The sequence below is a fragment of the Phocoena sinus genome, chromosome 2 (genome assembly GCF_008692025.1).
Source record: "Phocoena sinus isolate mPhoSin1 chromosome 2, mPhoSin1.pri, whole genome shotgun sequence".
Lineage (NCBI taxonomy): Eukaryota > Metazoa > Chordata > Mammalia > Artiodactyla > Phocoenidae > Phocoena > Phocoena sinus.
Genome location: NC_045764.1, coordinates 110,436,956 through 110,463,782, shown reverse-complemented (window position 1 = coordinate 110,463,782; position 26,827 = coordinate 110,436,956). Strand labels below are relative to the sequence as shown.

Here is a 26,827-nt window from a genome sequence, read left to right as displayed (position 1 = left end):
ACACTAAAGGTTAATTTTCATAATTAAAACCTTTTTGGTAATTTTGGGGGAATAAAGGGCTTTTTTAAACAATTAACATTCATTTACTAAGTTAATCTTTAACAATAACCCTGTGGGAGAGGCATTGTTCTTTTTTTTTTTAAATTTTATTTATTTTTGGCTGCATTGGGTCTTCATTGCTGTGCACCGGCTTTCTCTGGTTGTTGCAAGCGGGCGCTACTCTTTGTTGCAGTGCACAGGCTTCTCATTGCAGTGGCTTCTCTTGTTGCAGAGCACAGGCTCTAGGCACGCGGGCTTCAGTAGTTGCAGCACGCTGGCCCTAGAACGCGCAGGCTTCATTAGTTGCGGCGCATGGGCTCTAGAGCACAGGCTCAGTAGTTGTGACGCACAGGCTTAGTTGCTCCACGGCATGTGGGATCTTCCCGGACCGGGGCACGAACCGGTGTCCCCTGCATCGGCAGGCGGACTCTCAACCACTGCACCCCAGGGAAGCCCTCTGTAAGCTTTTTAACTGGTGTTTTTTTGACTGGTGCATTGAGCAGCCTAGGAGGAACAAGGAAGATAACAAAATCATCACATATTATATCACACACATCACATGTAATCCTTCAGTAGCATTCATCCAAGGATACCTCTCATGATTCAAAGGCAGCTTCTGATGGCTGGCAGTTAGGGAATCCAGAGCAGTTCACCAGTTGGTTAGCAGGCTCCATCACATCTTCCCAGCAGGTAATGCCAATGTGTGTTTAGGGAAAGAGCAAAAGGAAGGGACAGGAGTTAGATACAACTAATCACATTAGACTAAAATATTATAATTCAACTTACTTAAAGGGAGCTCTGTTATATATATATTTTTTTTATTAATTAATTTATTTGTATGTTTATTTTTGGCTGTGTTGGGTCTTTGTTTCTGTGCGAAGGCTTTCTCTAGTTGCGGCAAGCGGGGGCCACTCTTCATCGCGGTGCACGGGCCTCTCACCATCGTGGCCTCTCTTGTTGAGGAGCACAGACTCCAGCTTTACAGGCTCAGTAGTTGTGGCTCACGGGCCCAGTTGCTCTGCAGCATGTGGGATCCTCCCAGACCAGGGCTCGAACCCATGTACCCTGCATTGACAGGCAGATTCTCAACCACTGCGCTGCCAGGGAAGCCCCTGTTATATTTTTAATGCTCTTAAAATTGCAAATGATAGAAATAAAATTACCACTCACTTAAGGAGAAAAGGAAAATTGTTTTCAGGAACCGTAGTTGGCTCTGCTTTCTTCTGCACTGGCTTTATTCTCAAGTTTGCCCTCTCCAAGTGGTATCAAGATGGCTCTCTTAGCATCCAGAGTCTTTTAAAGAGAGCGCTTCTTTCCTAGTACTCCTAGCAAATGTCCTCAGGAGAGCTTTCATTATCCTAGTGTGGGTCCCTGGAGCCAGACAGTGCTCACAACTCCATAGCAACAACATGGGCTGAGAGTTATGGAGAGAGAAAGTTCCCCAAAGGAAAACTTGGATGCACCTAGCTAAAAACGAGAAGATATGCTGGTCAGGCAAAAACAAAAGGTGTTCATAATGCATATTATAAATAACTAATTTAAAAAAAAACTAATTTTAAAATAACATTAAAATGAGAAAAAGTTTGCTATCTTACTTTGTGATGCTTGAATGGGCCTGTAATGTCTTGCCAGGTAGGAGCGGCACTTAGACCAGCCTTCACCTCAGAGACGCCACCTGATGTCACTGCCAAAGCATGTCAGGTAAATGGTTAAAAAGATAAATTTTAAGAAAAATCCTCTCTTAGGTAGCAGCTCTCCAGTTAGTATTTGATACCAAGGTTCTACGTTATAGTTGTCTAACCATTAATCTCAGTTGCCCCTTTTCCTTTACTTTTTAAGTTTAGAGAACTTTTTCTTTCTCATAACTGCGTGGTAATCCAATATATGGGCACGTCACCAGCTCCTTAGTGATGGAAATATGGGTTTTTTCGTCTTTTGCTATTATGGATACTGCTGCAGTGAATGACCTTCTTTCTGCATAGGTCATTTCACTGGGTCTAAGCATATCTGTGAGATAAATTCCCTAAAATTGAATTGCTGGGTTAAAGAGCATTTTACAGGAGTTTACCAGTTTAAACTCCTACCAGCACTGTATGTAAGTGCCTATTTCCCCAAAGTCTCAGCAGCATTGTGAGTTGTCAAACTTAGATTTTTGTGTATATGATGGAGTAAAAAGGGTATCTCAGGATAGTTTAGATTTGTATTTCAAGTGAGGTTGAGCTTTTTTTCATATAGCTGAGAGCCATATAATATACAGTTTTAAATAGTTGCTTTTCTTGGTGTGGTTGTCAGACATTCGATATCCAGACCTGAATGGCCTGAAATAATTAAGAGCAGAACTGATGTGAATTAAATTAATTATAATTTTACTCAGTATTTTCAAATTTCTAAATTCATTTGTATTTAGGAAATGTTTGAGAGCCTTCAAATATTCATAGAAGTGTGTTAACTGTTGTCCTGAGTCTAATTTATCATCGTTTTTATTATATGTGTTCTCGCTGTAAGCCACTTGAAATCTTTTGTGAAATGAGATGCAAACTAAATAAATATAAAAGAAAAATAAATTTTCTGTAGTAAAAGAGAAATATGGTGACACCCAGGAAAACCTTTATAGATAACCTCTGATAATTGAGTAAACTTTTTGAATTGGAGAATTATTAATGATGTTTCATTTTTAAAATTAAAAATATCTTCAAAAGAATCAAAATCTTCATTGAGGTTTAAATGGTAGGTAATTTATCTTTCAAGAAAGATAAAATAATTAACCATGCAATTAATCACTGTCTTTAAAATAATAATAAGATGAAATAGTCAAGATTGGAGATATAATTCAGATGTTAATCCAAACATTTATGAAAGTGATGCCTTTCATGGCTTAATTTCACTGTGTTAATAACATCTGAAACTCTGATTTATATACTTACTAGCACAGTTTCCTTTCTTCAACCTTAAGACTTCATTCCCTTTTGAAATGCTGGCTTTGACTATCATTATCAGCAGTATCCCTTGGGGTTTCTTGATAGCAAGACGATTTCAATGACCAGATTCCTGAGATATGGGTGAGTTTTGCTGAACTCACAAAGGGGGTGTTTATAATTTTTAAATATAACCTTTGATTTTCTTAAAAAACTAGGTTTGCAGTGCCTGGATAGCAAGTGGAGTTGTAAGTGACCTTAATGATCTCCGAAGAGTTCATCAGTTGCTTGTTGCATCATTAACAAAAATTCAGGTTGGAAAAGAAGCTCTAAGTCACTTATATAATGAAAGTGCCTCTACCATGGAGATCTTAGCTGTGCTAAAAGCCTGGGCAGAGGTTAGTACTTCTAGAATTTTGGAAGTTGTTAATAAACATCTTAGGCCATAAACTGAAGTTAGCTATTTAAAACACAAATAAGTCTATGTTTAAGGTTGACAGAAGACTTTCAACATGAGATGTATTTATATGCTAATTGATATTTTGGCCAAGGATTCTAAAGTGCCCTCTGTTGTCTGTTATCTGCTGCTTTAAGCAGGGGCAGTCATGAGAGAAATTAATAATAGCCAATGGAAATCAACTTTTATTGAAACCTGAATTATTGGAAATGTGGGTTTGCTCATATATTCTATCAACTCTATAATACATATGTTAATATTTTTTAGTGCTCTTTCATAAAGTGACTTGAATATTAAGTTGGTTTATTTCCTAAGATTAGAGAAATCTTAGAGGGAAGTGCTTAACTGTTCTTTATTTACTTTTCTAATCAGGAAGAAAGCTATATAATTTTTAAATTTACGATGGAAATGTTTACACAGAATAGTACAGTGTACTCATATATACCCGTCATCCAGCTTCAGCAGTTACCAGACTTGGCCAGTCTTGGTTCATATATCACTTTAATGAAGTATATAGTCTCAGATTGCAACTGAGAGAATTAACCAACATATAAGAAAGGGTTTCCTTCAGTGGGGCTAATTAAAATCAGAAGATTGTAAAGTGTCTATTTTTGTCATTATTTAGTATTGACAAATCTCAGGAAGTAGTTCTGCCTAGATTTAATAAGTTGGATCTAATGATCTTTAACAGTCAACTCTAAATGCTTTAAACATATGCTTTTAATAGAGCAAACAGAGATTCTGTAATTTCTGTAACCTATTTTATAAATTACTCTGTGCTTATATAGTGTTCTTTGTAATAATTTGAAACTCTATACTCTTGCTTAAGCCATTACTTTCTCCTGTTCTCTCCTTAGTGAAAGTAATGACTAGCCAACAAGTTCCATGTAATTGAGGTCCATAATTATCTGAAATCCTTGGAGCCAGATATATTTGGGATTTAAAATTTGGATGCATATTTCATGTATTCATCTAGGATGTCTGGGACAATACCATAGAATGTGTAATCAAACACTTAAATATATCTGTGTGAAATGTCTGAATATTCACACTGTATAAATAGCTTCACATAAATTTTTTTGTGTTTTGCCACCAGATTGATTTACCCACAAACTTAGATTTTTCAGAGCTTTTTGGATTTTGGAGTTATGGATAAAGAGATAGTACACATTATGTAAAATGTTGAATACTTTAACATTCTATAGTCCATGTTAAATCTATATAGTTAAACTTTTTATAGTAATTTAGTGGTAACACTGAAAGAAGATATTCAGCTTATTTCAATTCAGAGATGGCTGCCTGTAGCCATATTTTGAAATGGATTACAAGGCCATGTCTAGGCTTAGTAAAAAAGAGTGCCATGATCATTTAATTATAGCTGTCATGGTTGTAAACTGCAAGGTGGCAGCATATTTGTCAAATGTTTATTATCCCTAATATATCTCACTGAAGATAATGCTTTTGGATCTTTCTACCCTAGTTTTGTGTGTGTGGTTACATATGTATACCTTCTTGGTATCACAATGCATTTTAAGTCCAGGAGGCAGGTTCAAGGTAAGTCTGCCTCTTCAGCAAGATAAAAATATTGTAACACCTTTTCAGTGGGTACGAGATTTTCCTATTTATAAAGTAACCTTTATACAGGTCTACATAATTGCTGTAGAAAGACATAAAAACCACAAACAACCTTTGAAGACTACCTGTTCAGAAGAGAGTGTCGGAAACGGGTCGATTTCATCAGACGGGCTGCTTGACTTAGTCCACGCAGATCTTGGCACATTAAGTAGGCTCTGGCTTGCTGCGCTTCAGGATTTTGCTCTCCTAACTTTGCCTTCAGAATTTGCTTCCCAGCTTCCTGTTGAAGGTAAGGGGGGAAAATATTTACATAATCCCTAGAATGACAGTCAATAACATGTATTTTCAAAATTTCTCCATTAGCAGGTAATGTTTATCTGAAACATTTTCCCAGAATAATTTTCATTCATAGAATAAGCACGGGAGAGTTGCTTCAGGGTGGAGACCCTGAAGTTGAATCTCTAAGTCATAGGGCATGCTCGTCTTACCTCACAAGACACTGCCGAATCGCTCTCCAAAGTGGTTACAACAATGTATGTGCAACATACATTGCATACAAACAACATACATTACAAACAGCAACATGCTTCTGTTTTTCTACATCTTCCCATCATTATATGTTATCATTGTTAATAATTTTTGTCAATCTGATGAGTATGAAAGAGTTTCATTGGTTTATTTCCTAGATTGGGAATCTTTTTTCATTGGTTTATTTTTCCATAAATCACCTAGTCATAATCTTTGCCCATTTTCTACTATTTGACATTTTCTTACTGACTTATTAATCCTTTACATATGTTTAATACTATTCCTTTGTGATTCCATATCTTGCAGGTATCTTCTCTCAGCCTGTAGTTTGCTCTTTCTTTTACCTTTTTAAAAGTAATATAATCAGTTGTTTATGGTTTTTGTATAGTGCCTGATACTTCTTTGTAACTTAAGGCCATAAAGAAATATAAGCTTTACAGTTTTGCTTTTTACATTTTGGACTTTAGTCCAGCTAGAATTTATATTATGTGTGTGGAATGAGGATAGGGATCAAATTTTATTTTTTAATTTTTAAAATTTTTTAAATTAATTTTTATTGGAGTATAGTCGCTTTACAATGTTGTGTTAGTTTCTGCTGTACAGCAAAGTGAATCAGTTATACATATACATATATCTACTCTTTTTTAGATTCCCTTAGGGATCTAATTTTATAGTCAGTTATTAATATTGCATTTTATGGATTGGATATTTGGTAGCTGCTTTTAATTTTCATGTTATTCCAAAATGGCTATTATTTTTTTTTACTCTTTGCTATGAATTTTAGGGTCAGCCTGTCAAGTTCTGTTAGAATTTTAATTGGAATTATACACAAAGAGATATGTGGAGTGTTTATTGTACTTTGTACCTTTCAATAGCATTAAAAATGGAAACAAAATGGAAATAAACTGATTTATTGACATAATTTATCAGCACATGTTAATGACACATAAATCATTAAAACGTAGCGTTGGGGGGAAGCAAGTTTAAAAAGGATACACACAATATGAGGCTTTTAAGGAAACTCACACAAGAAATAACAGCATCTATTATTTATGAATACAAACGTCTAGAGTGAAAGTGTAAGACCATAATGAGAGTGATTCACAGTGACTTGAGGAAAGTGGTTACAAAAGGAGAGGCAAGAATTAGCGGTGTACAAAGTTTTAGGAGATTTTTGTTTGTTTTTTAAGAAAGAGATTTAAGAAAGACAAAATGTTAATCTTGGAGATAGGTAAATAGGTATCTGTTTTATACATGCATACACACACTCTGGTTTCTCTTCAGATCCTATAAATCTTTCACCTTCTAAACATGCATATACACATCACATATTTGTTTTAAAATATTTTGTGATTAAAAAAAAAAAAGTGGGGCTTCCCTGGTGGCGCACTGGTTGAGAGTCCGCCTGCCGATGCAGGGGACACAGGTTCATGCCCCGATCCGGGAAGATCCCACATGCCGCTGAGCGGCTAGGCCCGTGAGCCATGGCCGCTGAGCCTGTGCGTCCGGAGCCTGTGCTCCACAACGGGAGAGGCCACAACAGTGAGAGGCCCGCGTACCGCAAAAAATAATAATAATAAAAAAGTTAAGAATTAGCCTGCAAATTTCTTATAAAGTTGTAAGGATACATCAGCCCTGTGACCCAACAGTTGTATGCTCAGGAGAAATAAAATCATTGATAACAAAATATTGATAATGTAGCAGCATGGATGAATCTCAGAAAACATTGTTAAACAAAAACTTAGTCACAGGGACTTCCCCTGGTGGTCCAGTGGTTAAGACTTCGCCTTCCAATGCAGGCGGTGCAGGTTTGATCCCTGGTTGGGGAGCTAGGATCCCACATGCATAGTAGCCAAAAAAACCTGAAACATGATACAGAAGCAGTATTGTAACAAATTCAATAAAAACTTTTTTTTAACTTATTTATTTTTATTTATTTATTTGGTTGTGTTGCGTCTTGGTTGCTGCGTGTGGGCTTTCTCTAATTGCGGCGAGCGGGGGCTCCTCTTCCTTGTGGTGTGTGGGTTTCTCATTGCAATGGCTTCTCTTGTTTCGGAGCACGGGCTCTAGGCGTGCAGGCTTCAGTAGTTGTGGCAAACAGGCTCAGTAGTTGTGGCGCTTGGGCTTAGTTGCTCCACGGCATGTGGGATCTTCCTGGACCAGGGCTCGAACCCGTGTCCCCTGCATTGGCAGGTGGATTCTTAACCACCACACCACCAGGGAAGTCCCGAAAAAAAACTTTTAAAATGGCCAACATCAAAAAAAGGGGTTTCCCTGGTGGCACAGTGGTTAAGAATCCACTAATGCGGGGGTACAGGTTCGAGCCCCGGTCCGGGAAGATCCCACATGCCACAGAGCAACTAAGCCCGTGTGCCACAACTACTGAGCCCGTGTGCCTAGAGCCCATGCTCCGCAGCAAGAGAAGCCACCGCAGTGAGAAGGCCATGCACTGCAACGAAGAGTAGAGAAAGCCTGTGCACAGCAATGAAGACCCAACGCAGCCAAAAATAAATAAATAAAATAAATAAATTTATTTTAAAAAAAAACCGCAGTCACAAACAAGTGCATACTGGATATTTTTCCATTTCTGTGAAGTCCAAGCACAGGCAAAATGTCTGTGGTGATAAAAGTCAACAAGTAGTTGCCAGGCTTCTCTGGTGGCACAGTGGTTAAGAATCTGCCTGCCAGTGCAGGGGACACGTGTTTGAGCCCTGGTCCGGGAAGATCCCACATGCTGAGGAGCAACTAATAAGCCTGTGCGCCACAACTACTGAGCCTGTGCTCTAGAACCCACGAGCCACAACTGCTGAGCCCTCGTGCCACAACTACTGAAGTCCGTGTGCCTAGATCCCGTGCTCTGCAGCAAGAGAATCCACAGCAATGAGAAGCCCACACACTGCAATGAAGAGTAGCCCAAGCTCGCCGCAACTAGAGAAACCCTGCGCAGCAACGAAGACCCAACACAGCCAAAAAATAATAATAATAAAATAAATGGATAAATTAAAAAAAAAAAAAGTAGTTGCCTTGAGGTGTAGGGGACTGACTGGAAAGGGTCACAAAGGAAATTTTGGGATGATGGAAATGGTCTATATCTTGTAACAGATAAAAGGGAAAATGTAGTGTGAGCTAATCTCTTCATTTATTCCTCCTGACACTGTTTGCTTTCCCTTTTTTGTAGGTGGTGCTTTCTACACAGCAGAGACTAGTGAAAGTGCAAAATCGCATTATTACAACTCCTGGGCGTTTATCCTCCACGCTACAGCACTGTGGCTTACAAGCACAGGCTTTGTTGTTGCTGACCCAGATGAGGGAGCACCTAATCTCTCAAGGCCTGTAACACCAACTTCCATGTGTCAGGGGTCATCATCTGGGGCTCCAGTAAAGTCCCCTGAGGATGTCTACACTGAGAGATTCCATCTTATTTTAGGTCAGTAAAAGACCTTACTAGCTTCTGACCCTACAGAGTTTTTCTTGAATTGTGCCCCCTGCCTATCAGCTCTTGGTGGCTATTACTTCATTCTTCATTAGGCATTAGTGATAGCCTTGATGTATACAAGTGAGTAAGCTTGTATACATCTTATAAAATTGCAAATTTCATTATATTAAGTCTAGAATGCCATTACAGGCTGGTTTTAGCATCGAGTTGAATGTATGTAAAATTTGCAAAAGAAACCTAGTTCTTTCCACATGGTTTTTTGGGGGTTTTTTTGCGGTACACGGGCCTCTCACTATTGTGGCCTCTCCCGTTGCGGAGCAGAGGCTCCGGACGCGCAGGCTCAACAGCCACGGCTCACAGGCCTAGCTGCTCTGCGGCATGTGGGATCTTCCCGGATCGGGGCACAAACCCGTGTCCCCTGCATCGGCAGGCGGACTCTCAACCACTGCGCCACCACGGAAGCCCTGGAACTTCATTTTTAAAGTGAAGTATCTTTCTAGGTACAGTGAGTTTCTAGAATAAATATTTTTCATACTTACCTTGTTCTGAGGAAACAAGTTATTAGATCATTACCTATAAATAAGTTATTAAGTGACATGTGAGAGTTATAAAGGCAAGTGATTAAGTAAGGTTTATGGTTCATAGAGCTTCTGTTATTCCTTACCAGGCCAAACATGACCGGATTTCTTATATCCTTGGGTATGTTAAAATTTTGTTTTTGCTTGCCTTGAGATGAGAGCTTTCTAAAAACAAACTTTTAGGACTTCCCTGGTGGTCCAGTGGCTAAGACTCCACGCTCCCAATGCAAGGGGGTGCTCCCAATGCAGGGGGCCCGGGTCCGGTCCCTAGTTCGGTCAGGGAACTAGGTCCTACGTGCCGCAACTAAGAGTTTGCATGCTGCAACGAAGATCCTGCATGAGGCAGTGAAGACCCAGGGCAGCCAAATAAATAAATATTTCTTTTAGATAAGAAAATTTTTAAAGATAAAAATGAACTTTTATATAATGAAGACTGGCAGGGCATAAGCTCTGCAGTACAATTACCTCAGTTCAAATTCTTGGTGTGCCCCATTGTAATGGACCTTTAGCAAACTATTTAAGTTCTGTGTGCTTAAAAGGAGTGGTAATAGGGCTTTCCTGGTGGCGCAGTGGTTGAGAGTCCGCCTGCCGATGCAGAGGACACAGGTTCGTGCCCCGGTCCGGGAAGATCCCACATGCCGCTGAGCCTGTGCGTCTGGAGCCTGTGCTCTGCAACGGGAGAGGCCACAACAGTGAGAGGCCCACGTACCACTAAAAAAAAAAGGAGTGGTAATAATAGTACCTACTTTCTCAGATAGTGTGAGAGTGAAATGATATACTTAAAGTGCAACGCCTGATACATGGTAATCACTCAATAAGTTTTAGTCAAAATAAAGTTATGAAACTCTACATGTTAAATTCTCTGGTGCAATTTTATTGTAATTTTTGCAGTAGTGTGCAAGCCTAATTGAGATTATTATTTGTGACATGTTGATAAAAACAAACTATTAAGAGATTGCCTTATCACTTAATTGTTTAGTCTTAAATTCATTGTGGTTTATTTGCATTATCTTTTTGCTAAGTTCATTTGTATATCTTATCAAAATACAAAATTATTTAACTTCATAAACTAAGAATCTCAAAGAAGCCTCGTTCTCTTTTTCTGCTTTCTACAGGAATCAGTGTGGAATTTCTGTGTTCCTTACGTTCAGATGCAACCATGGAAAGCATTACTGCTTGTTTACATGCGTTACAGGCCCTTCTAGATGTTCCTTGGCCCAGATCTAAAATTGGCAGTGATCAGGTGATTTCTTGTTTTTTGTTTGGCTTCTGTACATGTCAAGGAACAGGAACAGAAACATGTCCAGGTTACTACAGTGAATAGGGAGTAAACACGGAGAAGTAAAAAGGAAACTAAAAAACTGCACAGCTAGGCCTCAGAACTGAAATGGCATCAGCAACTATGCTGACCCAGGAGCAGTCATGCCTCTTTCTGCCACTTTCTGTCTCTGCTTCTGTCGCACTTATTTCTGCTGCCACCAGCCAACCACTCCGTGTAGCATGTGAACTTTTTGCAGTGATGGGAAGGTTCTGTATCATACTGTCTTTGTCTCTTTCCGCTTCAGTGCACCCTGCTCTTCGTATATACCTGTATCTTATACCCCATTTCCCTGAGAGAGTTTCTTTTTGGTTCACATAGTTATTGTCATTTACATAGTATTCCTCTTGGCTGAGTTCTCTATCCAAGTCTTTTTAAGAGACGACTGGCTAGTCTCTAGGTGGAGTCAGACACTAATATCAGACCCAGCTGTGACCATGGTTAAAAGATCACTGTACACAACTGATTCACTTTGTGATACAGCAGAAACTAACACACCATTGTAAAGCAATTATACTCCAATAGAGATGTTAAAAAAAAAAAAGATCACTGTACAAAGAATGGCACTTCCTTTAACTGCTTTTCCAAGAGCAGCTCTGTATTGGGCAGGCACCCTTAGCATCAGGTACTACCAGTATATTGAATTGTATATTAAATTGACTCTTGGATGTTAAGAAAAGTGGGATGGTATGATTTCTTTTCTATACAGACAGTTATTTAACTTATTACTACCATCGTTTACTAGGTTTAAAGTATTAATCAGGCTCCTGCCTGACTTGGATTGTACTTGAATAAATTTTAAACTTTTTTTGCTTGTTTATTCTGTATGTTAAAACAAGTATCATAGGGGCTTCCCTGGTGGCGCAGTGGTTGGATGTCTTCCTGCTAATGCAGGGGACGCGGGTTCGAGCCCTGGTCTGGGAGGATCCCACATGACACGGAGCGACTGGGCCCGTGAGCCACGACTACTGAGCCTGCGCGTCTGGAGCCTGTGCTCTGCAATGGAAGAGGCCGCGATAGTGAGAGGCCCGCGCACTGTGATGAAGAGTGGCCCCGCTTGCCACAACTAGAGAAAGCCCTCGCACAGAAACGAAGACCCAACACAGCAAAAATTAATTAATCAATAAACTCCTACCCCCAACATCTTTAAAAAAAAAAAGTATCATAATGACAGTTTTACTACTATTTTCAAAGATTAAAGAAAGCCACCAGAGTAACCAATAGAAAAGAAAAGGGGAAAATGAAATAGTATTTGTCCAGTGTATTTTATTCTTTAGAGAGATATTCATTCTGTGCTTAATAACTTACCACTTTTAATGTCATACTTCGCCATCATTCTTTATTAGTACTAGAAAACCTTAATATAAATCTAGGAATCTACATGGCAGTCCTTATATACTTTTAGCCACATTTTTCATCTTGTTTTAGAAATCTCGTTTGTTTTCCCACTTTAGGACCTGTGTGAAAATGATCTTTTGTCATAGTGCCATCTCCCACAAGATTGGACAAAAACCAACCTGGAATTGGTTTAAAGTGGAGCAAGTGTTACATAACTTTATTGCCCTAACACCTTTATTTTTTATGGACCATTGTTTCTTTCTCTGAATTTTGTCATGGCATTTAACATTGGTATTTTTTTTTTAAGTATGTAATTTTCCATATAGTCTCACCTGTTTTCTGTGGTAGGACTTGGGTATCGAGTTGTTGAATGTACTACATCGAGTAATTTTGACCCGAGAATCACCTTCCATTCAGCTGGCTTCTCTTGAAGTGGTAAGGCAGATTATCTGTGCAGCTCAAGAACATGTGAAGGAGAAAAGACGAAGTGCAGAAGGTGAATGTTCCTATAATGCCAAATTAATCACATGGCATCATTATTTTTTAAAGTACTACTTATGTGTCTATGTCGTTCTGAGAATCTGTTGTGTATAGTACAAATCTCTAGGTATGGCTTCAAATCCTCTCATGCGCCTCTACATGTTAGCTTGGATGTTGTCAGTAGCTAAACTACTATTCCTTGGGAAAATTAGAATTTTAACAGCCCTGGAAGGAAAAAAAATTCTTTATACTGATTGAGTACTTACTTTTAAGTGTTTACCAATGTACACGGAAAGAACTACTGACAATTCTTTAATAACTTAAGTTTTGCAAAGTGATTAAATTGTTCATTTACAAGTCAAATTTGGCATTGGTGAGTTTATCACTTAAGATTACATTTGACTACCTATAACAGAAAATCCAATATAACAGTAGATTTAAAACATGAGGACTTATTCTCTCATCTAAAAGAAGTCCAGAAGTTGGCAGTCCTGGGCTGAGATGGCAGCTTCTTAAAGACATCAGGGACCTCAGTTCCTATCTTTCTGCCCAGCCACTACCAATATTAAGGTGGTAAGGTCAGTGCTGGAGCTCTAGCTATCAGGTTCACACCTTAACAGCAAGGAGTTAACCAGACAATATTTTAAGGCCGAGAAGGTCACCGAGGATTTCTTTTGATCCATTGCAATAAGAAGTCCACATGAAGACAACTACTTTTACCTCCATAACTTTCTCTTTCATTCTTTAAGACCCAAGACTTCACCCATTTAAATGTGTTACCTACAACAGAAATGAACTAAACTGCCATCTACCAGAAGCAAAACAAACCTGAAGCATTTATTCAACATTGTTCTTTTTGTCTTTTAGTTGATGATGGGGCTGCTGAAAAAGAAACCTTGCCAGAATTTGGAGAGGGCAAGGACACAGGAGGACTTGTGCCTGGGAAATCTTTGGTCTTTGCAACACTGGAATTGTGTGTATGCATTCTAGTTAGACAGCTCCCAGAGCTAAATCCTAAATTGACAGGTAGCCCAGGAGTAAAAGCTACAAAGCCACAGATGCTGTCAGAAGATGGAAGTAGGTTGGTTTCCGCTGCATTAGTTATCCTCTCTGAACTTCCTGCAGTGTGCTCTCCTGAAGGTATGTTGTGGTGTTTGATTTGCTTTACTTGACCTGGAAGGAGAGAAATGGTTTTGATAGATAATGGAGGTAATGGTTGCTTATCTTTTCCTCATTACACAAATGCTGATCCCCAAAGCTTTGCATATGGTCTTTAATCCTCTGAGGTTAACATTACATTCTAGTAATCTGTTTTACTAAAAGGGTGAAAGTAAATACAGAGACAGCATGTACTCTACATAGATAGTCTCTTCCATGGTTGAGAATATTGTAAACCCATCGATGGCAATTACTAGCTCTTAGGCATTTTTTGGTATACAGTATCTAATGGACTTTCCCTGCCTCAGTGACAACAGAAGCTTCTCATCATATCCAGTTCTGTTTTGAATCAAGTCCATGCTTTTAATATAGTGTTTAAGGCTCTGCAGAGTACAACTGCCTCCTGATTCCTTCTGTGAACCTTAAACCCAGGAGGCTTCATGCATATCCCTGTTCTGTACTATTGTCGATGGTGTTACTTGATTCGAAATGACCCCACCCCTTCTCTCCTTCGTAAAATTTTGCCTTCCTTTCAAGTTCAGCTCCAGCCCTACCTCATCTGTGAAGGCTTCCCTAAAAACTCTGGCTCATATTGAGTTTTGTTTTGTTTTTCTTTTTCTTTTTTTTGTTTGTTTGTTTTGTGTGTGTGTGTGTGTAGCTTCCATATGTAGATATGTAGTTTTTATGTGTCATATAGAGGTATATGTAATTGATTATTATAGAAAGAGAAGATAAATATATATACAGACATATGTCTTGTTTCCAGTGAAATTTTGTATCCTCTAGTACATAATAGGGACTCAGTATTTAATAGATACTTCTTAATTGGTAAGCATATTTCTGCTTAAATGTGTCTTGACCAACTTACATACATTCTGTCCTATTTTTAACATGACTTTAAGCTTCAGTTTGACTTTTAAACCTGTATTCCTTGTTCTCACACACTGTGTTATACCAATAGTAGCAGAAAAAGTGACTAGCAGAGGACTGGGGGCAAAAATATACGATATGAGTTTTATTGATAGCCTCTGGGAAAATTGATTGACTATTTTAGCTTTAGTCTCTTCTCTTTCACTTTAAACAAAGTGACTTTTTAACTAGTTAGTGGCCATGGAAACTTTAATATTTTGTACTGAGTGATTCACTACAAATTGCTTCAAAAGGGTTTAATATAAAATCCAAATGGATAGTGATAGTGGTTATACCACATTGTGAATGTACTTAATGCCACTGAACTATTAAAAATGATTAAAATGGTAAATTTTTTGTTCCATATATTTTACCACACTAAAAAGTAAAAATAAATTCAATGTTTGTCAACTACCAAATAAAACAAAGTAACACAGCAATGGATAATGGTACTGTGATATACTTTAAATAACATCTCCAATTATAACCAAAATTTAATCCACCCTTTAAAATCTTAAAGTTATTTAAATTATCTTAACAGTTATAATCCCTAATGGAGAATAATCTCAAAAGCTAGAAATCTTTGACATTATCTAACTCATTTGGTGATTTCCTTTGAGGAACTGTATATAGACTGAAATAGTGTTTTTTAAAAACATTACAGGAAGCATCTCAATCCTCCCTACTATACTGTACCTCACAATTGGAGTCCTCAGAGAAACTGCTGTGAAGTTACCTGGGGGCCAGCTATCTTCAACAGTTGCAGCTTCCCTGCAGGCTCTGAAAGGAATATTATCTTCTCCCATGGCCCGAGCAGAAAAGAGCCATACTGCTTGGACTGACCTTCTCCGTAGTGCTTTAACAACAGTTCTTGACTGCTGGGATCCAGGTAATTTAGGCTCTTTGGAAGCAGTTGTTCAGTTTGTTTTAAAAAGCAAGAGGGACAGTTTTTTGAGAATAAGCTATTTACTTGATCGTGTTTGGCAGTCTCACCTAAAGGAGACCATAGTTCACTACCTACTTGTTTAGAGGATATGTATCGTAGACAGAAAATATCTATGGTCTCATTTTAGTATCTTTTTTTTTTTTGCGGTACATGGGCCTCTCACTGTTGTGGCCTCTCCCGTTGCGGAGCACAGGCTCCGGATGCGCAGGCCCAGCGGCCATGGCTCATGGGTCTAGCTGCCCCGCAGCATGTGGGATCTTCCGAGACCGGGGCACGAACCCATGTCACCTGCATCGGCAGGCGGACTCTCAACCACTGCGCCACCAGGGAAGCCCCCTCATTTTAGTATCTTTAACGTTAATGCAATTAAATGACTGGCAGCCTGTATGTTGACAGTGAGAGACCTTCAAATGTAATAGTATGTTAATTTTAAAATACAGTATCATCCATGTCTAGCTGACAGAACTTTTTTAATATGCACAATGTACTGAAAACTGCATAAGGTATACATTATAAATATAATACAGGACTGATCTGTCCCTCCGGGACCTACTAGCTAAGTGACTAGACAAGTTATCCAACTTCTCTGAGCCTTAGTTTTCTCATTAACAAAATAAGGAGATTGTGTTGCAGGAGACTGTTAGAGCAATAACATAACATGCGAAAAGCATCTCGCTTTTTACCTGGCATATATCTATAAATGATAGCTAGTATTATGTTCAATATCCATTAAACTTAGTTTTTCCCTTTGTTATTGTTGAGTAGGTCTTATTTTCAACATTATGTCATGGTAATTGTAAAAAGTGTTTAGACATATTATAAATTATCTCCTTTTTTAAAAAAAATATTTGGCTGCATCAGGTCTTAGTTGTGGCACATGGGATCTTTTGTTGCGGCGTGTGGGTTTCCCTCTAATTGTGGTGCACAGGCTCCAGAGCACATAGACTCAGTAGTTGCAGCGTGCAGGGCTGTCTAGTCGTGGCTCACGGGCTCTACAGCGCACAGGCTTAGTTGCCCCGCGGCATGTGGGATCTTAGTTCCCTGACCAGGGATCGAACCCACATCCCCTGCATGGGAGGTGGATTCTTAACCACTGGACCACCAGGGAAGTCCCTATCCCTGCCTTCTTTGTTCTGTTTATCAGTATCACAATTCACCATATTCTGTTTTGTATGGTAAAAAGGTCTCAGTTGAATTAGCATTTATTGACCACATACTTTGTGCCCAAAGTTGGGAGTCTAGGGGAGGCTAGTGCCATAAGGTATGATTAATACCATAGGAGCTCCTTGAAGGCAACAGTAATGTCTTATTTATCACTGCCTTTCTAGTATTAAAAAAAGGAGATAGGGACTTCCCTGGTGGTCCAGTGGTTAAGACTTCGCTTTCCAATGCAGGGGGTATGGGTTGGATCCCTAGTCGGGAAGCTAAGATCCCACATGACTCGTGGCCAAAAAACCAAAACATAATACAGAAGCAATATTGTAACAAATTCAATAAAGACTTTAAAATTGGTCCACATCAAAAAAAAACTTAAAAAAAAAGACCAACTGGCAAAAGTTAGAGTAGCCAGCTCTGTTTGAGTGAATCAGGCAGAGTGTCACAGTAGGGTTCTCTGGAAGCTCATGCTGAGATGGAGTTTGGGGAGCAAGAGGCTTATTAAGGAACAACGCCTGTGAAGGGAATGGGGAAAGCAGTCTTGGGCTAAAGAAGCCAAGCTGCAGGACCAGCATCCAGCAAAGCTCAGCATGCCTGCTGGGCGGCTCTGAATATTGCCTGTCAGTGCCTCCCATAGGACAACAGTGTCTACACTCCCTCAGATGTGGCTGCCCCCTGAAGACTGTGATCTCAGTCAAGCAAACTCGGGGGCTGAGGCCAACCCTGAGGAGCTAACAGCTGACCTCATGCCTCACAGCTGGGCAGCACCTGCCCTCATGAAGGGGAGCTCAGTGCTACACCTCTGTAGCTACCACAAGAGTCTTCTCAAAACGGTCAGTTTCTTAAAGGATTAGAAGGCATTCTCCATTCTCCACGTGGACATCATAGAAAAGGATTCTCGTGCAACATTTTGATCTAAGACCAGCAGACCTAAATAGCATGGTACATTTGGGGACGGCAAGTAGAGCAACGAGAGAATGTGGGTTTGAGGGGTAAGAGTAAGAGGGTGGTGAATGGTGATTAGTAGAGATGGAAGTTGGATGGTAAGTGGGGCCAGATAATGGAAGGTTTGGCATGATTGGTAATTTGGGCTGCCTTCAATAGGCATGTGTTCTTAAAACTGGAGTAAAGTGATGGGATTTGCATTTCTAAAGACTCACTCTGGCAGCAGTATAGAGAAAAAAGCAAGACTGTTGGAGACAAGGTAGTAGCAGTAAGGATAACAAGGAATGAAATAATGAAAACTAAAATGTTTAGCAAGTATTAACAGAATTTACTGATAGTTTGGTTTAGGAGTTGAAAGGGGTAAGGTGAGTTGGGTGTTCATGGTGCCCTTAACAGAAATACCAAAGTGAGGGTTTTCAGGGGAAGATAGTGAGTTTTTTTTGAAATGTCTACAGGATAATCAAGTGGAATGAAATATGAAGCGGTCTGGGCTTCAAGAAAGTCTGGCTAGAGATGGTTTTAGACTGCATGCGTTTGGGAGTGGTCAGTGGGATGGTTGAAATCACCTAACTTGGGTTTATGCAACAAGATGGGAGGAGATTCCGAATATAATGCAGAAACAGAAGCCAAAGAAAAGAGAGTTTTAATGACTTGAGAGTGGTCAGCAGTGTAAAATACGCTGTGGAGATCACGCTCACAGTGTTGAGGTACAAGAGAGGAGTAAGGGAGGGGAAGGATCAAGTACAGGCTCCTCTCGACAGGGAGACGAGAAAGCTGAAGGAAGATACAGGGTCAAGGAATTTTATTTTATTTTATTTTTTAGATGAGGCTGTAATATGAGTTCATGCTTATGGGGAAAAAAAGGTGGAAACTGGGTTGGAGTTGGAACTATTAGGGAGGGAAGCAGCATCCCTTTTCTAGGCAGAAAGGAAAAAAATTCACAGCACATTTAGAAGGATGAGTCTGCCAGTGTGAGGGAGGAAAGGAGGTAAGGATGGAAAGTAATAGGCGTAAGTTGTTAGGTTGAATTATGATGAGCTTGCCTCTTTCATCACACACACACACACACACACACACACACACACACAGATGGTTTTCTGTTGTCTGTCAGAGAATGAGGTTAGGACACTGAGGATTTGGATTAGCTACTGAGAAGAATTAAGGAAGGAGCTGATAGGGAAAACATTTGCTACATAACAAATTGCTCCAAAACTTAGTGACTTCAAACAACAAACATTTGTTACCTGACAGTTTTTGAGGGTCAGGAATTGGGGAGCAGCATAGCTGGGTGGTTCTGTCTTGGGGTCTCTCTTGAGGTTACTGTTAAGATGTTGACCAGGGTCACAGCTAAAGACCCCATTTCCAAGGGGACTCGCTCATGGCTGTTGGTAAGAGGCCTCAGTCTCTCACTGGCTGTTAGTTAGCAGGAGGCCTCATTTCCTTACCACATAGGCCTCTCCATGGGGCTTAATGCTAAGCGAACCTTGCATCTATTGTAGGTAAAAGAGAATGGGTATAATGGAATTTGGGCAGGGCTGGGAGAATAAGGGAATTTTAGAAGAAATGGGAAGAGGAACCCAGGAGAACTTTATCTTACGGAGAATAAAAAGACATTTTTACTAAACAGACTAGCTATTGTAGTTTCAAGTTGCTGTAAATGACTAAGAATAACTTGGCTGTATGTGAAGCACTATGGCATCATGGTTAACAGTATGCTTTCTGGAATTAAACTGAATGCCTTACTAACTGTGTGATTTGGGCAAATGACTGAATTTCCGTTCCTCAGTTTCTCATCCATAAAATGGGGGAGATAAGTGTACCTACCTCACGATGCTAATGAGGATTAACTATAAAGTGCTTATAATAATACTGTCATAATTTAAATGTTAACCATGCACCTATTTTACCTTAAAATTATTCAAATTATTTTTATAAAATAAATCCTACCCATCCATAGTATTTTGCTTTCATTGCTGCTGTGTCTCAGGTGTCAGCTCAAACACTAATTTCCTAAACCTTTCTCAGACTGCCCAATGTAGCAACTCCTGGGTTGCTTTCTATTATCTCTTAATACATTTTTTATATTCATAGACCTTGTGACTAGCTGAAATCCTTTATTTACTTCTTGGTATATTCTGTATCTTCTCTGTAAATTGTATTCTCAGTGCCAAAAAGAGTGCTGGCACATAGAAAATGTTTCTTAAGTATTTGATGAGTGAATGTTACCAAACCTTCTACATATATATGTAATTTTTTTCATAAGTAGTAATCCATTCTTACACAATTTAATGAGTTGAATTTGCCACAACTTTTCCTTTTCAAATAACATTGATTTTTCCACAAGAGGTTCATTAAAATTATTTAATGAGAGTATGACTTTGGGAAATGAAGTAAATTACAACCAGTAGAAAATTCCTTTAAATGATTGTGGCACACACAGATATTTTCAAATTTTTCTGTACTGTTAAGAAATGGTATATGTAGCAAACAAAGTGCTAAGTTATTTTCGCTTGACACGTGTATTATCAAAATATGAATACTTTAAACTTAACAAAGAAAAAACAACTGTCCAAGCATTTCTGTATTTCTCCACAATAAAAATAATAATATAACAGCTAATTTATATTGAGCATTATGTGCAACATGCTATTCTGAATGCTTTGCGAGGATTAACTCATTTAATCCTCATAACCTTATAAATTTAAGTACTGTTACTTTCATTTTACAGATGAGAAAACTGAAGATGGGGTTAAATATCCAAGGTCACATAACTAGTTAATGCATATTCCTAGTAAATGTATATAAGTATTTACTGATGTCTTTACTTATGAAGACTGTAATTTCTTTGGTAATTCTTGACTCTAGAATTACTTAAAATGCATATTTTAAAGCTACAGCATTTGCCAGGATTCTTAGTCAGTCAGTCCGTATTACTGTCTGTAATCCTTAGGTACACAAAAGAAATTACTACCAAACTAGAGACAGCTTCACAGCTGTATATAAGAGTAAATATGACAGTGTTGGGATCTGTTTCTCATAGATTATTTCTTTTTAGTAGCTGGAACACACCAAGAACTTGATGAAGTCAGTCTGCTTACTGCTATCACAGTATTTACTTTGTCTACCAGTCCAGAAGTAACTACGATCCCATGCCTTCAGAAGCGCTGTATTGAGAAATTTAAGGCTACTCTTGAGATAAAAGATCCTATGGTAAGTGTGTTTAGAAGATAGATGTTTGTAATAGGAACATGTTTAGGCTTTTGCAAAACTTTTCCTTATGATTTTGTTGATTCCAACAGAAAGTACCAGACTGAAATTTATTTTTAGGTTTGGATTTAATTCATGTTCTTGGGTTGACAAAGTCAAATAATAATGGTCTTGTGTTTTGGGCCTGAGGATGGAATGTAGTTAGTTGGAGAAAGATAAAGAAAATGTTTTTTAAAAAATTAAAAAAAAAAAACAACCTAAATTTGAAATAGGGGCATCTTAAAATTGATATATCCCTAGAACTTCAGTGGATTTCCTTTCAAAAAAAAAAGGAAAGGAAGACTCTAGCATGTGCCTTCAGTATATGACTGTAAAATAATGGGACCTATTTCAAAAGCAGCATATACAAATTAATCCCATTCCTTTCTGGCCCTTTTATTTGCTAAATTAATTTCCTATGCTGTTATGTGGTACAAAATAAGTTTTGTAGCACATGATCACAAATAGACTCCTAAAATTTAGTAACCAGATTTTCTCTCAGAAAAAAAATAATCATTCAAATGAATAAAGGATGGTTTATATATTTGCTGTATAGTCATCTCCTTTTGTTCTCCTGTCCTGTTTGTTTCCTCTAGCCTAACAGGAGCTTTACGTAGCAGTCTCAAAGTGGTGCCTCCAGTATGTGATGACACATAATTAATATGGTCCAGACATGGTTCCTTAAAACCTTCATAGCATCAAATATATGTGATTTTCATCTAAAACATTTTCCAAAATCTCCAAAATATTTTTCAAGTTTGTGTGTTTGTTTGATTTTTTATATTATAGAGAGACAAATGAGGGGGAAAATGGGAACTAGTCAAAAGAAGAAAAATTAACCACTTTATTCCCACTCCAAGCTGTCACAACCACTGTTAGCATGCAAGTTTGAATACCTGTTAGTGCTTGGACTTCCAAAATTAAAGATAAATTAGAAATAAAATAAATTTAAGTGTGGGAGGGGAGGCTTTAAATTTTTTTCATTTACATTTTTTAATTTACTTTAAAAATTTACATTAAAACTTACATTTTAATATAAATGTAAATTTATATTTACAGTTTACACTATTTTTGTCTTTTTTCTGATTAGGTACAAATCAAGACCTATCAGCTCCTACTTTCCATTTTTCAGTATCCGAATCCAGCTGTTTCCTACCCGTACATTTACTCTTTAGTATCCTCTATCGTGGAAAAACTGCAGGAAATAGACAAAAGAAAACCTGAAGACACTACTGAGCTTCAGATCTTTCAAGAAGGCATAAAGGTCTTGGAAGCACTGGTAGCCATTGCTGAGGAACAGCATCGTAAGTGCTAGCACTAAATGCATACTAAATCAGAATCTGTCCAAAATCAGAAATTTAATGTTATTTAAAATGTAAAACATCCCATTAGTCACTTAGCATTATATTTTCACACTCGTGGAAAGGCAGGTGTTGATGTTAATCAATCAACAGTATTGATACTGTTTTGTATTAATTTGGGAGAAGAGATTGGAAGAACTGCTTCCCTTCAAGTGGGGGAAATATGTCCAGATCAAGCGTATAAGAAACATTTACATCCCTGAACCTGGGGCTTACATCATTTGTTTACTTTCCAGGCTCTCAGCTGGTGGCCTGTCTTCTGCCCATCCTCATTTCCTTCCTTTTGGATGAGAATGCTCTGGGATCAGCAACTTCCATAATGAGAAATCTACATGACTTTGCTTTGCAAAATCTCATGCAGATTGGGCCTCAGTATTCATCAGTTTTTAAAAGTGTAATGGCTTCCTCTCCAGCCTTGAAAGCCCGCCTTGAAGCTGCTATAAAGGGCAATCAAGAAAGTGTCAAACTCAAGATACCAACATCTAAACATACTAAGAACTCTGGAAAGAATTCAAGCATCCAATTAAAGACCAACTTCCTCTGATGTTTTTTTTGAATAGTAAGCACCTTAACACAATACTTGATCATTTCTTTCACTTTGGGGGCAAAAGTGGCATTTTAGACACAAGTGCACTTGGAGGCTGTTTGTTTTAACTTAAATTGCTTTGAAAAGTCACAGCAAACTTAACATTTTTTGTGGGTTTCTTTTTTTCCTTCTTTCATATAATAAAATCACAGAGCTCTGTCAGAATTCTTGCCAGGAATTTCAATAAAGTGCTAAAGAACTAAACTTAGAAAACCAACCACTGCTTTAAAAGCAAAATTTATTTCTTCTAATAGTCCATACACACATAGTACTATGACATATATAAATCTGACTCTAATATAAATTATCTGCATTTATGTTGTATCTCGATTGCCAGTTTAAAATTCGGCTTTATTCAATAATTGTATTAGACTTTCTTGGATTTCTCAAACAACGTAAATGATTGGCAAGCTATTTAGGAAACTTGGTTTAGAATTATCTAAAATATGTAATAGTACAAATTATTTAATGCCCTACAGTGTGACTTAAGATTTGGTGTCTATAATATCATGGCTTTTTACCATCTATTGGTTTTATTTGTATTGAGTTCAGAAAATTGAAATTTTAGTCATTTTAAATAGAATAGGGCATTTCCACTTCAATTTCGCACATGGATTTTCTTTTACCTCTGTTCCTAATAATTTTCATCATTTTCATTTATGGCAAACATTCATACCAATGAGTTTAATATAGATTCGTATCTATATTTAAATTAACTATGGGTTCATATAAATGTCAAATTTAGTACAACAAATTTAGATCCTCAGTGAATACAAGTATGTTTTTTTAACATGAAACATATTTTAATATAGAAAAAATCTAATGATAAAGTCATATTGGTTGAAGGATAATTTTTAATTATTGATGGTCATTGACTCTCCTTCCACTTCAGTGTTATACTGTGTGAATCAAGCACTGTGTCAGAACAAAGCATTTCCCTGTTAAAAATTAAAACCCGAAGCGAGAGGGGCATGTTCAGAATGGAGAGACAGACACTTGGAGTCAAGAGAAAGCAATGTGATGGTACTCTATTTTATTATGTTTGTATATAAATACACTTGTAAATCGTTCAGAATGAAAGCATTTGACAAATTCTAACACTACAATCAGTTTTTCTAATTCACATAAATAAAGCTAATTTTCTTTATCATTCTTGTATTTGAAATTATTTTACTTACAAAAGATGATTGGTTAGTCTCACAGAGTGCAGAAAATCATTTCTGTGGAGCAAATAATATTTTCTCTGAAACTTAGCCTGTTTTCTGAGGGGAGCCCTTTCTTTGGAACATTCTTTGCAATGGTTTGCATTCTTTGTCTTTCTAATTATCTCTATATGAATTTGACTGTATACTCATTATTGTTTCCTTCACCTGAATGCCCTTCTCTCCCTTGTTCTATCTGGCTGACTCCCAGTCCTTTTATGCCTGGTTTAAATGTCACTTCCCCTTGATAACTCCTTAATGCTTCTTACCCTCCTCTCAAACCAAGCAAATGTAACTGCTTCTTCATCTGTGTTCCTGCAGTACTTTATATATTATTCTATGCACTGAACATCACATTGCATTTTAATACTCCCTTTTAGACTGTGTCTTAAAGGGAGAAATTTTGTCTTCTGTAACTGCCTGTGTGGCATCAACTAGACACTTAAAAAACTGTTGAACTGTACTGGTGTAGGATGAATTTGAGCTGAGAAATTTATTCCTTTGCCAAGGCAAATGCTGGACTGGGATATTCTCAGGATATAGTTTTTTTATTTTTTTGTTTCTTTTGTATTGTTTTTTATTTCATTTAGTTTGTTCTTAAACATTAAGATTTCTGCTCCTCATTTAGTGACCTGGTATCCCGAATTGTCTGGATTTAAAGGTGCTATATGAATATCAATAGTTGCGAAAAAATATGTCCAGTGTCATGGAATTAGGAACTTTGAGTTGGTCACAATTCTGTAGGCTTTTTTTAATGTATCATCTTGTTTAATACAATACTGAATTAGTAAAGATACCCTTACTGATACAGAAATTAAGGCTTAACGGCTGAGACTTGAACCCACCTTTCTGATCCCAGGTTCCAAGCTAGAGACAGAAAAGGTCCGTTGGTGGTCCTGATTCTATCAAGGTAAAGCTTTTCTCTTCTTTCACTGTTCCACATTCCTTCCAGAGCTTTCTTCACTCCTAGTTGAAGATACTTTCATTTAATATTTCTCCAAATTGCCACCAAAAGTTTTCTGGCTAATACAACAAGGAAAAAGTGGGAAAAATTTGTGACGTCTACAATTTCAATGGGAATAATGATTACATGATTAGTTGTTGATATAAGTTCTGATTTGTTTAAAGGTGAATAGTTAAGACTGAAAAACACATCAAAAATTCTTTACATCTGTTTTATTTTAACAAGTCTCCAGTTGTTATAAAGCAGTTGCACTTTAACTTGGTAATTCTTTACAAACTTAATGTGTTGATGAGCAACTTGGATGAAACAAAGTGGTATACATAATGTTTGCTTGAGCTTTATGTTTTCCTGAGGGAAGAAATACAGCCCAAACTACTAGTTGAGTCTCATTTAACCCACTATTTAAAAGCTTATCATGGAAAGACTTATAAAGTAACATCAGAAAGACCAGATTTCTATAAATAGAGCATCCGAAGCAAAATTTCTACTTCTATAAATCAAACTTCACTGCCCACCTAAAAGGAACATTAAGGCACTTTAAAAGATACAAATAAGTGCTATAAAAGAGATACAAGGATAGTGCTATGGGAACCCAGGGAAGAAAACTGACGCTTCTGAGATGGACTTCCTGGAAGGAATATCATATGGTACAGGCTTAGAGAATAATACATACTTGACGGAATAAATGTATAACCTAAGAGTCTTTTGTAACGTTAATTTTGAAGAGAAGAATTCGCTTTGTCTTTTTATTACAATATTAGTTTACATTTTGAGGGAAGAAATTTCAACCCTCAAGCTAATAAACTATGATAATGTTAATACAAAACTAACAATATATGAAATAAAGTCTATACTACCCAAAAACTATAGTTAAAATGTTGAATCATTTCTGGCCGTTTAATGATTATATTATGCTAACAGTCTTAAAGCTTCAGTAGTCTGCCTATATGTATCTTTCAGAGTCCTGTTAACATAATTGTAGAATCAAGGTAATCACATATATTGCATTTTCTCCATCAATTGAATGTACTTTCCTCTTTACAAATAACTTGTTAACCCTTGCAAGACCTCAATTTATCAGAAATATAGTTATTCAACTGCTGGCTGACAGTTTAATGAACTGTGCCTATCTTGACTTTCCTGTTTATCAATCTACTTAGCTGATGCCTCGGCTTTTAGCTTTGAGGAAATGGGAAATTTTGTGTTGTGATGTAGAGCTGGAATGTATCCAGTACAGACCACAAATACAATCCTAGGTTCTGTAAATTCAAAGGAGCTAGCTTCCTTTAATTGCCTTTCTGTTTGCTCAGGACTCCTGGCTGTTCTACTTAGGGCATTATAAAATGATTCCACTGACTACTTGGAGAAAATTCTAATTACTTAATAGGCATTCTTAGCACATATCCACATATCGTTCTCTGACAAAATATTTCAGAAAATACTTATTTTTTTAAAGGATTCTATTAAGAAAATTTAAGAGGTCATTGCTACCAATGAAAAACTAATGTTGACAATGTTTTGCTTAATGGGATCAAAATTTAATACTTTTCTCTGAAAAAATCTAGATGCAAAAAAACTTTAGACACACACTATATATATACACACACACACACACACACACACACACACATATATATGCATATACACACACCTATCAGCAGTAGTGGACTGCTTTATAACATAAAACATTC

General features: G+C 37.6%; 1 protein-coding gene and 1 long non-coding RNA gene across 11 annotated transcripts in view; one reads left to right on the top strand and one right to left on the bottom strand.

Annotated features, from left to right (window-relative positions):
- Positions 1 to 24,120, top strand: part of HEATR5A (HEAT repeat containing 5A) — a 111,508-nt gene extending 87,388 nt beyond the window's left edge. For 5 of the 8 annotated variants that reach the window (XM_032624379.1, XM_032624377.1, XM_032624374.1 and 2 more), the window contains 11 exons: positions 1,672 to 1,740; positions 3,173 to 3,352; positions 5,056 to 5,275; positions 8,693 to 8,941; positions 10,644 to 10,771; positions 12,533 to 12,680; positions 13,532 to 13,804; positions 15,396 to 15,620; positions 20,833 to 20,987; positions 22,114 to 22,327; positions 22,621 to 24,120. In XM_032624379.1, the coding sequence (XP_032480270.1) occupies positions 1,672 to 1,740; positions 3,173 to 3,352; positions 5,056 to 5,275; positions 8,693 to 8,941; positions 10,644 to 10,771; positions 12,533 to 12,680; positions 13,532 to 13,804; positions 15,396 to 15,620; positions 20,833 to 20,987; positions 22,114 to 22,327; positions 22,621 to 22,928 (2,169 nt within the window). In that variant the 3' untranslated portion in view covers positions 22,929 to 24,120. The remainder of the gene's footprint in view (positions 1 to 1,671; positions 1,741 to 3,172; positions 3,353 to 5,055; positions 5,276 to 8,692; positions 8,942 to 10,643; positions 10,772 to 12,532; positions 12,681 to 13,531; positions 13,805 to 15,395; positions 15,621 to 20,832; positions 20,988 to 22,113; positions 22,328 to 22,620) is intronic. The other 3 variants (XM_032624381.1, XM_032624378.1, XM_032624382.1) reach the window with 2 other exon arrangements.
- On the bottom strand, positions 380 to 25,963 carry LOC116749721. Of its 3 annotated transcripts, XR_004348683.1 has the most exons (7): positions 25,018 to 25,963; positions 12,517 to 12,690; positions 5,112 to 5,266; positions 1,635 to 1,723; positions 1,210 to 1,506; positions 633 to 718; positions 380 to 543 (listed from the first exon to the last, which is right to left on the bottom strand). It is a non-coding gene; the product is annotated as an uncharacterized LOC116749721 (long non-coding RNA). The 3 variants fall into 3 exon arrangements; XR_004348684.1 differs by lacking the exon at positions 25,018 to 25,963 and having other exon boundaries at positions 633 to 1,104; positions 12,517 to 12,652; XR_004348685.1 differs by lacking the exons at positions 12,517 to 12,690; positions 25,018 to 25,963 and adding an exon at positions 9,994 to 10,089.
- Between the last annotated feature and the right edge of the window lie 864 nt (positions 25,964 to 26,827).